Source organism: Artibeus jamaicensis, unplaced genomic scaffold (genome assembly GCF_021234435.1).
Source record: "Artibeus jamaicensis isolate MK-2021 breed Jamaican fruit bat unplaced genomic scaffold, CSHL_Jam_final contig_65, whole genome shotgun sequence".
In the NCBI taxonomy this organism is placed as follows: Eukaryota; Metazoa; Chordata; class Mammalia; order Chiroptera; family Phyllostomidae; genus Artibeus; species Artibeus jamaicensis.
Window position 1 is genome coordinate 4,213,454 of NW_026521913.1, and position 13,672 is coordinate 4,227,125.

At 37.6% G+C, this 13,672-nt stretch overlaps 1 protein-coding gene across 2 annotated transcripts in view; it reads right to left on the reverse strand.

Moving 5' to 3' along the window:
* Positions 1 to 13,672, reverse strand: part of RALGAPA2 (Ral GTPase activating protein catalytic subunit alpha 2) — a 431,148-nt gene that overhangs the window by 367,456 nt on the left and 50,020 nt on the right. For both annotated transcript variants that reach the window (XR_008392593.1, XM_053670940.1), the window contains exon 4: positions 9,802 to 9,854. Coding sequence is in view for 1 of the 2 variants with exons in the window: in XM_053670940.1 (XP_053526915.1) it covers positions 9,802 to 9,854 (53 nt within the window). In the remaining variant the exon portion in view is untranslated. The remainder of the gene's footprint in view (positions 1 to 9,801; positions 9,855 to 13,672) is intronic.

Consider the following 13,672-nt stretch of genomic DNA (forward strand, 5'->3'; position numbering starts at 1 on the left):
TACTCAGCAAAGTGGGAGTATAAGGAGCATACCTCAACATAAGAAGGACATATATGAGAAACCTCATACAGCCAACATCATACTCAATGGGTAAAAACTAAAAGCTTTCCCACTAAGATCAGAAACAAGACAAGATTGTCTGCTTTCACCACTCCTATTCAACATAGTATTGAAGTCCTAGCCACAGCAATCAGACAAGAAAAAGAAATGAAAAGTGTCCAAATTGAAAAGGTGGAAGCAAAACAGTCATTGTTTGCAGATGACATGACAGTGTACATACAAAACCCTAAAAGACTCCACCAAAACTCTACTCAACCTAATACACAATTTTGGCAAGACAGTGGGATACAAAGTCAACATTCAGAAAGCAAAGGCATTTTTATACACCAACAATGAAATATCAGAAAGAGAAATAAGGAAAAAATCCCATTTGATACAGCAAAAAGAAAAATAAAACACTTAGGAATGAACCTAACCAAGGAGGTAAAAGACCTGTAATCAGGAAACTAAACAAAACTGAAGAAAGAAATTAAGGAAGATACAAACAAATGGAAGCAGGTACCATGTTCATGGATTGGAAGAATTAACATCATCAAAATGTCCATATTACCCAAAGCAATTTATAGATTCAATGCAATCTCCATTAAATTAGCAATGGCATATTTCACAGAGATAGAACAAACACTTCAAAAATTTATATGGAACCATAAATGACCCTGGATAGCAGCTGCAATTTTGAGAAAGAAGAACAAAGTAGGAAGGATCACAACGCCTGATATCAAACTGTACTACCAGGCCACTGTAATCAAAACAGGCGGGCATAAGAACAGACACATAGATCAATGGAAGAAAATAGAGAGCCCCAAAATAAACCCAAGTCTCTATGGTCAATTAATATTCAATAAAGAAGGAGGAAGCATAAAATGGAGTAAAAATAACCTCTTCAACGAATGGTGTTGGGAGATCTCGACAGCAACATGCAAAAAAAAAAATGAAACTTGACCACCAACTTACACCAGACACAAAAATAAACTGAAATGTATGTATAAAGACTTAAATATAAGTAACAACATCATAAAAGTCCTTGAGGAAAACATAGGCAGGAAAATCTCAGACATTCCACGCAGCAACATCTTCACTGGTATGTCACCTAAAGTAAGGGACATAAAGGAAAGAATAAACAAGTGGGACCTCATCAAATTAAAATGCTTCTGCATGGCTAAAGAAAATAGCATTAAAATGAAAAGATAACCAACTATATGGAAATACATATTTGCCGATGATACCTCAGACAATGGTTTGATCTCCAAAATATATAAAGAGTTTACATGACTCCACTCCAGGAAGACAAATTCAACCTAATTAAATAATGGGCAAAGGACTTCAATGGACACTTCTCCAAGGAAGAAATACAGAGTGCCCAGAGACATATGAAAGGATGCTCAGCATCACTAGTTATCAGAGAGATGCAAATTAAAAGCACAATGAGATACCACTTCACATTGGTCAGAATGGCCATCATAAATAAATCAACAAACAAGTGTTGGAGAGGATATGGAGAAAAGGGCGGTTGGTGGGAATGTAGACTTGTGCAGCCACTGTGAAAAACAGTATGGAATTTCATCAGAAACCTGCAAATGGAACTGCCTTTCAACCCAACAATTCCAGTGCTGGGGTTATACCCTAAGAACTCTGAAACAGCAATCCAAAAGAACTTATGCACCCCAATGTTCATAGCAGCACAATTTACAATAGCCAAGTGCTAGGAGCAACCTAAGTGCCCATCAGTAAATGAATGGATGAAAAAACTATTGAACATTTACATGATGGAATACTATGCAGCAGAAAGAAAGAAGGAGCTCCTACCCTTCTCGACAGAATGAATGGATCTAGAGAGCATTATGCTAAGTAAAATAATCCAGGTGGTGAAAGACAAATACCATATGATCTCACCTATAAGTGGAACCTAAACAACAGAACAAACAAGCAAGCAAAATATAACCAGAGACACTGAAATAAAGAACTGACAGTAACCACATGGGAGGTGGGAGGGGATAAAGTAGGAAAAAAGGGGTGGGGATTTCAGTAACTACTGTAAAGGACACATGGACAATACCAAAAAGGGGGTAGGATACAGGGTGGGAGGTAGGAATGGCTGGTGTGTGGGGAAATGGTGGGGGTGAAATTGAGACAACTGTACTTGAACAAGAATAGAAAAATTAATAAGAAAAATATAAAAGATAAAAATAAAAATAAAAAATGGTCAAAGGACCTGAATAGACACTTCTCCATGAAGGACATACAGATGGCCAATAGATATATGAAAGGATGCTCAACATCACTAATCATCAGAGAACTGCAAATACAAACCACAATGTGATACCATCTTACACCTGTCTAAATGTTTATAAATCAAAAAACAAGTGCTAGCAAGCATGTGGAGAAAGGGGAACCCATTTGCACTATTGGTAGGAATATAGACTGGTGCAGCCACTGTGGAAAGAAATATGGAGATACCCAAAAAATTAAAAACAGATCTTCCTTTTGACCCAGTGATTCCATTTCTGAGAATATAACCGAAGGAACCCAAAACACCAATTCTAAAGAACATAAGCACCCCTATGTTCACTGCAGCATTATTTACAATCACCAAAATATAAAATCAGCCCAAGTATCCATCAACAGCTGTGTGGTAAAACAACTACAGGACATTTACAGAATGGAAATCTGCTTGGCCATAAAAAAAGAAGAAAATTTTACTCTTTTCAACAGTATGGATGGACCCGGAGAAAATTTTGCTTAGTGAAATAAACCAGTCAGAGAAAGACAAATACCATATGATTTCACTCACGAATAGAATCGAATGAACAAATAAACTAAAAAGCAAAACAGAGACTGATTCATAGATGGAGAACAGATGACAGCTAGCAGGGTTGGGGGAGGTTAGGGGATGGAGGTGTTGAGCCAAAAAAAAAAAAGAACCCATGAACATGAATAACAGGGTGGTGATTGCTGGGGGGAGAGGGTAAAATGGTAAGAGAAAAAATATAATAAAGATTATATATTTTTAAAATAAAAAATAAAATAAAAAGATAAATAAAAAATTTTCAACTAGTTATTTTGTGGAAAATCTGCAGAGCAACAAAAAATAAAGATTTTAAGAGAAGCCAGGGAGAAAAGGTATTTAAAGAAACAACAATTGAACTGAGAGCAGAGTTTAAAACTGCTACAATGGCAACTAGATAATATAGTAAAATGATATCTGTATAGCATAACAGAAATATTTTTACTACTACTACCAATAATAATAATGTGCCTACTATAAATACCTGTTTCAAGACAATGAAGATTAATCTAGAGCAGATAAAGCTGAAGAAACTGGGACCCCTAAATTGTGCCTAAAAGGGTCATGCAAATGACCCTATTACTGAAGTTTGAAAACTTCCATTGGACTTATTGTCCATGTGTCCTTTACAGTAGTTACTGAAATCCCCACCCCTTTTTCCCTACTTTATCCCCTCCCACCTCCCATGTGGTTACTGTCAGTTCTTTATTTCAGTGTCTCTGGTTATATTTTGCTTGCTTGTTTGTTCTGTTATTTAGGTTCCACTTATAGATGAGATCATATTACTGAAGTTTGAAAACTTCAGTAATAAGAACAAAGTCTGGTAATTCTTCAAATTCTTAGAAAAACATAAAATTTACCAAACCTAAATTAAGAAAAAGTAGAAAGCTAGAATAGTACATAAATAATACTAAATCTACTAAAGAAAATAATGTTCCCATGAAAAAAATTTAACAAAAAAGCACCAGTTTCAGCTAGCTTTTACAGAAAAGACTAAAATCCTCCCAGAAACTGACCATTTAAAACTTACACAAACTATTTTATATAACAGAAAAAAAAGAAATGCCTGACAACAGGTTCTATAAGCTTTGTAAGAGGATCATTCAAAAACCACTTGAGAAGGGGAGTTTGAGCCAATATCAGTTGTAAACATAGATCTAACAATGTAAACAAAATATTAGCCTCCAAATAATTCAGAACTATAATTCACCACATTAATATTTGTGAAGAATAACTATATATATCAATAAATGAAGGAAAAAATATTCAATAACTTCAAAACCCACCTATGATTTTTTTTATAAATCTTACCAAACAAGGAATAGAAACAAACTTCTTTAATGTGACCAAGTACATACCAATAATTTACAGAAAACATTATTCCTAATGTGGAGACATTAATGAAACTCTCTTTAAATCAGAAACAGAATGACCACCTTTATCATTTCTATTTACCAATATATTGGGTCGGTCAAAAAGTCTGTTCAGTTCTTTCCGTAAAATACAGGAAACATTTCTCATTTTCACCAATAACTTCATTGATTGGATATTTTAAGTGTGTCGACTATCTCCCATGTGCTATAACATTGACTGTTCTCAATTAATGTCTCCATTTGATCGCTATCAACTTCAACTAGTCTACCCAACTGTGGAGCACTATCCAGCAAGAAATCTCGACTATAAAACTTCACAAACCACTTTTTGACACGATAAATCAGTCACAGCACCTTCTCCATACACTACACAAATCTTTTATTGCATTTTTAACTTTTTGAATAAAGCATAATATTCCAAAATGTTGCACATTTTCTTCGATCTTCAATATTAAAATGTTAAAATGGCTACACAAAAATTCACCAATTTTGATTTTTTTTAATACATGCTGTTATTGTAACTGAACAGCAAGTGAACAGCAAACTTATTCTGAAGGCATAAGTTTGGTAATAAATGAAAGGAGTCTATTAAAAAGCTACACAATTTTGGAGTGACAGCTTTCCACATATGTTAGTCACTTAAGCCTATCAATTAAAGCTAAAATCTTTAACTCTTTAGTTACAGCTTTAATCATTCAAACCTATCAATTAAGGCTAAACTCTTAAACACCCAAGTTCTCCTAGCATTCCCCGTTAGTTTCTAATGGTCTTATTTCTATAAGATTAGTTTACAAACTAAAAAACCTAAGATACAAAAGCTACATAATTTTGAAAGAATGGCAGGCTTCTGCCTCAGAGTCCTCCCCTCTAGAATACCCACAGAAGAATAACCCTGCCACCCTCTGCCAAGCCAGCCAGATCCTAGGCTGTGTCTGAATTTCCTTCCCATCCAAAATACTGTCTGCTGGGAAATGCAGGCAGCTGCGGAATGATCATCCAGGTATCCTTGAGGAAGAAGAGCCTGAGAACCAGTTTCTGCCCTCTTTTTTTTTAAATCTTCTGTCCCATAATTCCATGCACTCTGGAGGCAGTCCGCTTCTCAGCCAACCCTGTCTTAGACTGTTTACCATTGCCTCAGACAACCTCCTCCTATGACCCCTCCTAACTCCTCCCCAGTGATATGATCAGATCTCTCTGTATCGATTCCCCCCTTTAACATTTCTGGACCTTTGCAATCTTACAAAGGCAAATAGATGAAGGTCTCATTCTTTTGTAGTTACTTTCTCCTAGCCGTGGATGCAGTCCTATCTATCCTCTGGTCCAGAAATCCCCAAGAGAAAGTGGGCATCGAGTGGAGGGAGGCCTTCACACAAGAAAGGAGGATCTTGCAAAGTCCAGGTCAGTTCACTGATCCTGGGAAGTGGTGTGCGAAATATCTAAAGGACAGCATTGCTAGACAAGTTGGCATCCTTGTCATACTCTGGAGATAACAAATTTGGCAAGAGAGTTAGAAAGCACAATCAGAACCATAACCACTAAAGGACAAAGGTACAGACCAGCTGTACAATGTCTTCAACTAAGAAAGAGTCGCTTTCTTGGAGGAAGGTGTGCAAAGCGTGTCGCACCTGTCCAAAGCCCTTTTGCCCACTACACTTAACTCAGGATGAGGGGAAATATTCTAGAATTCTCCCCTTTAACACTTTTGGGCCCTTGCTGTCCAAACCTTTGGAACAGAATATGAAAGCAGTTTTAAGCAAAGCCGACAGACCACCCCATATTTCACCAAGTCAATCACTCAGTCCGATCAAGCCGTAGAGTCTGTGGATGTGGCGATGCAGATGGGCTTCTCAAAAGAGGCCTATAATGTGTAAACAGTCACTAAGGTAATGAGATCATAGGCATATGCCCTACAAAAACAGAAGCAACAACACACAGGTTAATTCACACAATAACCCATAAACCAGTCTTTGAGTCCATGAGGCTACCTTTCAAGAAGACACTCAGTTGCATTAATACCATTCTTTTGCTGGGATAATATTAAACAATGACAATCTGACAAATTCTTCTTGCCCATAAATTGAACATCTCTGATGATGTCACAAATACAGCTTAATTTCCATGTGAAAACAAAACTTTGAAGACAGTTAGCTGCACTAGACCAATGTCCATCACTGAGCACTATGATTTTCCTTATAATACAATTTTTCTCCTTAAGATCACTCTCAATATCCTCAAAAGGACTACATTAAGTCCAGTTTTAATTTTTGCCTGTTCATTTGTATAAATACAAGAAGAGAAACAATCAATCACACAGGATTTTTTAAGTCTATTTTGCTGGACCTCACACAAGGAAACTTTAGACTGACCTTAGTCCACCCTTCAGGGCACAGAAGCCAAGCCATGCACCTGCTATCCAGCACTGCCTGCAGTACCTGCTTCCCTCAAGTCCTTGAGGTCCCTGTAGTGTTTTAAGGTTCCTCTTTGCCATCTTGCAGGAAAGCAACCTTCATTCCTTCCCTGGGAAGACTGCCACGGACCACATGACTAGACACAGAACCAGGCCATTTCTACAGTGGGCTTTTGCTAGCTTCTTCGAAAGTCAATTCTAGTTCCTCAAAGTTTCCTGGTAACAACCAGAGCCCCAGTATGCTTCCTTCAGGCATGACCTTCCAATCAAAATCTTGGTTGACAAAACCACCATTGCCAATCAGTCTTATTGATTTACTGCAAGGAAAACATATGTCATCACTCACTCCTACAGAATGCCAAATTCTGGAGGGATCAACTAGAGAGAAAAATACAACTCGTGAAGGAAAACCCTTGTTTTTCTAATATCCACCAAAATTTCATTTCTATTCCTTTTACCTTTCATTGTTTACTTTCCATTTGATGTGAAGTTTTAACTCTCCCTGACAAACCTCAATTTCCTTTTGGAACAGAAACAAGCAAAATCCGAAGCAAAAACAGAGTTCCAAAAGAAGAAAGGGAACTAGAACTAGCCTTAGAATCTTGTCTCATTTCCCACCGGTCCCACTAACTGGCCACACAGTCAACCTTTCCTAGGTCCCAAATGGCCCAAAGCCTCACTGGTAGAGGCACTCGATCGCCTACCAGTGCATCCATTGGTCCCTTTGCAGAGACATACCCTCTTACCACCTAGTCTCATGTCAGAGACATGCTCTCTTGCCCCAAGCCAGATTTCACCAGCACCAAATGACTCTTCCTAGGTCCCAAATGACAAAGGCATTCTGTCCAACCAGTTTCATAGATGACCTCTCCTAGATCCCAAAGGCCAAACAGAAGAGACAGAGGATTCCTGATGTACCCAAAACAGTAAATTTTAAGCCATATCCCCATAAAATCAAAAACAAAGAAACCAAGCAAGCAAAAAATAACCATATCCAAGAGTGAGATTTCTTTTCCTACAGGTTTAAAACTTTCACAACCTCCTATATGCCTTTACTCATTTAGATTTAGCCATAACTCACCTACTGGGTGAGCCTTGTTTCCCTACTGGGAAGGACCACATTCTAATTCAGTATCTGGCAACTAAAAGTCTCTAGCTTACAAGCACAGGAATAAAGTAAAAGAAACAATGTCACCCTGTATTAGGGTTCACTGTTCTTTTCTGGAAGAGAAATTTCAAATCTGCAGGAGTACAGGTCCAGCTTTCCCTTTCAGCATCAAACGCAGCTGCAGGGTCTGTGTTGTCAGGTGGTACCCATTTTATCCGTGTGTAGTGGATCCGGGGCTTGATTCCTATTAGCTTTAGGGAAGAATGCGTTGTCAACAGTACATCACAGGGACCTGTCCATTGTTTTGGCTAGCTGCTGTTCAGGGCCTTGAGTCTTCTAGGTCTTTCATCTGTCTTTGAGTGTGATTAGTACAAACAGCATTATTGTATTTCAGTCATCTGTTTCCCTCAGTAGGGTGATTTAAGCTATTTACCAACTGTTTGGGGAAAAGTGTAAACAATTACTCTTCAGTGTCCTTGGTTTAGCAAAGATAGAATTTTGCAATTTACTAGATGGCTGTGAATTGCTTGGCCAATTAACAATCTACTTAGTTTTCCTATTCCACTTGTTCTGGCTTACTGGCTTGTCTCATATTTATACAACTGATACAAGCACATGAATAAATCTGAAAAATATTTTTCTAACCAAGTAAGCCAGGCACAAGAAAATACATACTATATGATTTCATATATACAAAATTCTAGAAAAGTCAAACCTAATCTATTCTATTTTTCTTTTTTCTAGTTTCAGGCAATCCCTTCCCCAATGGCCCTTCTCCCTATAATATGCACATTGATTGGCACCTATGGGGTCTTTTCTCCTTCCTTTAGGGTCCGGCCTCTTCTTCTGGTTTCACCGTACTATTTCTAAGAACACCATGGCCTGCTTTATCTTCCTTGCTTCCTAGTCATTGTAAACTTTAAAGACTATGACTACCAGCTGAGAGAGACGCATTCCCAATGTCCTACCTAACTTCTGAAATTCGTTCTAAGATCTGGGGCACTTTGCCCAATAAATGTCACGTTCACCATCCACAGATTCTCTGGTGCCTGTGGATCAGCATCACTGTGCTTCTTATAGGCCTGATTGATCCTCTTTAAAAATTCAGAAGAGTCCCCATCTGGTCTTTGTTGAACAGCCAGCATCACATTCAGGCCCTCTTGTTTGGGCACCCCCTTCTAAAGCCCCTCCAGTACACACTTTCTGTAATGTTTCAGGAAGGTTAAGTCACCACCATTTGGGTTCCAGTTAGGCTCTGTCAAGAGAACTGCCCCAGCTGGGTCAGGGGTCCTATTGAGATGCTCTTGGTGGTGATGTTGGGCCTCTTCATTATCCCTATTTATAACCAGCCATCTCTCATCTTCAGTTAATAGGATATTTAGGGGAGCCTGTCCACCTGCCTGGCTCTTCAAACCCTGAATAATTTTCTAGATAACCAACAATTAACTTTCAGAGTCCATAATTTGGTTCTGGTCTAGCTCCCAAGGTACCAGTAATCTGGCCATTTGTCTGATGCATTTGGACAAAAAACCAAAAGACTTTAAGTTTAAGAGATCAAAAACAAAACCCAAACACCATTTCAACTTTGAAGAGAATATATAATCAATACATGTGGATACACAGATACATACAAAGGTTGGAACCTCACCAGTAGTCAGAAAAATATGTATTAAAAATAGTAAGTTTTTTCATGAAAGTTTGCATATACAAAAAAGACAAATCATGTTCAGTGTTGGTTAGTGAAATTTACATAAGACTTCCAGATAAATTTACATATAACTTTATATGACCTTTTTGAACAGCAATTTGGCATTATCAACATTTAAAATGTGCATGTTTTCATCTAACAATTTCATGTGTAGATATCCATACAAAAAAAGTGCTCCCACATATCTACCAAAAAAAAAATCACAAGAACTTTCTTTTTGTAGTATTGTTAGTAAAAGCGGAAGGAAGGAAAGAAGAAAAAAAATGTCCATTTTTATTTGTCTTCAAGTAAAATCAAAGGTCTAAAATACCAAATTTTCAACAAGAATCTTAAAAGCTAAACAAATTAACAGAAACTTACCTCAAAAAGAAAGAGGATGGAGTCCAGCTCCTCCCTTTGTGACTTATTATTGCCTGGAATATTAAAAAAGATATTTATCATACAATGTATAAATTTTAGGATATTAAAAACTTATGTGAAAAAATGTCTTAAAATATTAAAAGCCTCAACATACATTTATTTATTCAAATAATACTGGGAGGTAGTGTGGAACCCATGTCAGGAATGCAGATGGACTAACAACCTAGGCTCCACATCTAGCACAGCTGCAGCTTGCTAACTGTTTAAAACACAGCTTCCATATTTCCCAAGTTGTTAACAACTCATGATAGGTAATTTATTCATTTCTCAATTAGTTACTTAAGAGGTCAAATTATGATACAATGCATAGCAAAAAAAAGAAAAAGTTCTAATTTTATGATATGAAGAGGCACAGAATAGTAATAACCATAAAAAGTCACATATATCTTTAAGTAATTGCACACTGCTTTTTTGGTAAGAATAATAATAAAAATTCTAACACCTACAACAGCAGTTCCATATATTGTCCAGTCTGTGTACCAAGCACTGTGCTAAGTTCTTAGCATATATCATCTAACTTAGGAAATCAGCAAAAATTTTCTGTAAAGGTCCAGATAATAAATATTTTAGGCTTTTCAAGCCTCTCTTAAACCACTAGACTCTGCTGTTATAGTGCAAAGGCAGCCATAGACAATACATAAATAAATGGGTATGGCTTTGTCCAATAAATCTTGACTTATAAAAACAAGCAGCAAGCTGTAAGTTGTAGATGCCTCATCTAACTGAATCTTCACAGCTCTATGAAGTAGGTATCCTTCATTCACTGAACAAATACCAAAGAATGTCTCTATATCGGGGATTATTCCAGGAAGTAAGAATACAGAAATGAATAAAACACAACCCTGAGGAGGCTTGCATTCTGGCAGGAGGAAGCATTCAAAAAAATAAGTGAGAAAACCAATAGGAAAGGCAGATGAGGAATGCCCAAAAGGGTGGTATGCAATTTTGACTAGTGAAGTCAGGTAACACCATCCTAATAAGTTACACGTGTGCAAAGATATAAACGAGGTTAAGGAACAAACCACATGAAAATTTGGGGGTAAGAAAATGAGCCATATGGAAATTTGGGGAAAACATTTTCTGGGTAGAATGACTGAACAGTGCAAAGTACTATGGCTGAGCAGGTTTGGCATGGTCAGGAATGAAGGTAACTGCAAGAAGGCCCTTGCATCTGGAGCAAAAAGGGAGAATTGCAGTAGGTGGATGGGGTAAAAGAAGGCAGGTAGGGTCTGAAGCTATTGTAATGACTTAAGGAATGGGAAGCAATCTGAGGGTCTGGAGAGCTGGGAGTCATAATCTGACTCGCATGTTTTAAGAATCACTCCAGCTGCTCTTTTGAAGAGACTATGGTAGGGATTAAAGAGGAAGAGGAGAGCACAATGATCCAGGTAAGAATAATGGGAGCTCCAGCATTTCCAGCATAGGCAATGAGAAGAAGCCAATGATTCTGGATGTATTTTGAATGCAGAGTCAACACAGGATCTGGTCTGAAAAGTGAAAGGCTGAAGGTATCCTAAGATGAGTTCATTATTCCTAATAAACATTTCCCTTGATTCTTTTGTTTTAGTGTACTTTCTTCTCTTCAAAACACAGTTGTACCAAAATCAAGAATCTTCAAAATCTCACCCTGTTTTTATTGGTTCTTTGTAATGATTCTCTGCAATAGATTGTAAAAATGGAGAGAGTTTTTCCCTTCCCATCAGAAGATGTCTATTTCTCCATCCCTTGAATCTGAGATACCATGTGACTTGCTCTGGCCAATGCCAGATATAAGCAAATGTGAGGAAAGCACAGACTTGAAAAAAATCTTCCTCAGCTTGGAACCCTAAGACACCATCCGAAGGAGCCCAAGATAGCCTATTAGCTGGAGAAGAGGGGCAACATGGAGGAGAACTAAAGCACCCTGGTCAATAGCTTACTAGTAACCATAAGACATGTGAATGAGGCCATCCACCACCAGCTAATATCAAAGGCATGAGCTAGCTTAAACCAGAAGAACCACACAACAGACCCATAAAATAATAGCTAAATGACTAGCTATTGTTTTACAGCACTCAGTTGTGGAATGGTTTGCTATGCAGCACAAACTAACTGATACAATCCTAAACAGCTATATTTTTCTAAAAATACAGAGGAAGAAAAAGGAGGAGGAGTAAGGAAGGGAGGACCCTTTAAAAATGGGATTTTTAGGTTGTAAGGATTTTTTTTTAAATATGGGGCTTTAATTTTTTTTCTTTGCTATTTTGATTGCATGTAACATCACACTATTCTCCTCCACACACCTATAAAAGGAAAGTGAATTGGAGCAAAGCTAAAAAGCAAAATAATTAGATGAATTCATATTTGAAATATCTACTGATTTGGAAAAAAATTTTAATTTCAAGATTTGTATCAATTTATAAATCACAAGGGAAAAAACAGAGCCACTCATAAAAAAAAAAAAGAACAAACACTTGTTGGCATTATGGGCACATGCCCATGTATAATGACCTACTAGAGGCCTGGAGCATTCTGTAAGACTGAGCCATCTGCTATATGTCAGAAACCACCACACTGTCTTGCCACGTCCTCTTCCAACCATGTTGTCTGACAAGGTCCGGGCATAGAGGATTCGAGTTCAAGGAATTCGTCTCCCCAGAAGAGAACGTGGCATCCAAAATGGGTTAACAATTGGCTATTTTATTTTACTTATTTTACTCTTGCTACTGAATACAGACATTGAACTGTACTTACTTATTCCTGTGAAAGTCACCCAAGAGGAGGGAACAGTTCAGGGGAAAACATCAGTATTCCCCATGAAACTGCCTGAAAGGATGGAAAAATCTCCAGATTCACCTTCTCCCTTATACAGGGGGATACAACAGCCAGGTTAACCATAAGGGAAAACATGTCGAGTTGTGTAAATCACCCTGGTTCGAGCAACTTAAAGCGATCAGGACCGCCATAGTGTACCAGAAATAAGAAAAACAAGTTACATGTTTGTTTGGGTGATCAAAACGTGGTGGGATTGTTAGACATTTATATTTCAGGTTCATTGATTCGCATAATTCCAATGAAGTTGTACAAAATAATTTCTTGACCAGAGCACAAAGTTCCCTCTAATGAAATAGTCCCTGAATGTTTAAAAGTTGTTGGAGTAACAGCCCCTCCTTTACCTTGAATAAGAATATATATCAATTGGACAGGCAAAGAAATTAAAAAAGGGCTGGTTAACTACTACAAACTAAACATGTAGAAACAGTTACTAGAGAGTCAGTTTATAGCACACAGAGAAACATTTTAGACAGAAAAGGATAGATAGCTAAGTTAGACATCACAAAGGCCTTATAATAAATTTCCTATTACCTCTACTCAATCTAGCGTATCCTTTTGACCCATGATAAATTCTGAGAAACTTTAATATACAATTAAGACATTCATATGCTGTACATACAGCTATTTTTAATTGTCTGATTTATGGCTCTCCTGGTCAAAAGAATCTTTGTTTATTATAACTGAATCTATGGGAATTTTCATATTTTTCCTGGTTACCTTTGTACTGATTTTTTCCTGTTTAACTGATCATGCTATACTGCAAATGTTAATCACTACCTAAAATGAAAATATAAAAACCTGCTTATACTTGCAATAAACAGAACAGAGCTTCACTGTCCTTTGAGGTGTGATGTCGTCTGTTACCCATCGCCGATGCCTTACCCACCTTCGGAACCCCTGGACCCTGCTGTGGCTGGACCGGGGCACTGCCTCACCCCAAATTCCCTGACCCAGTCTCAACCCACTTCCCCATTACCTTTCACCATCAGTTATCTTT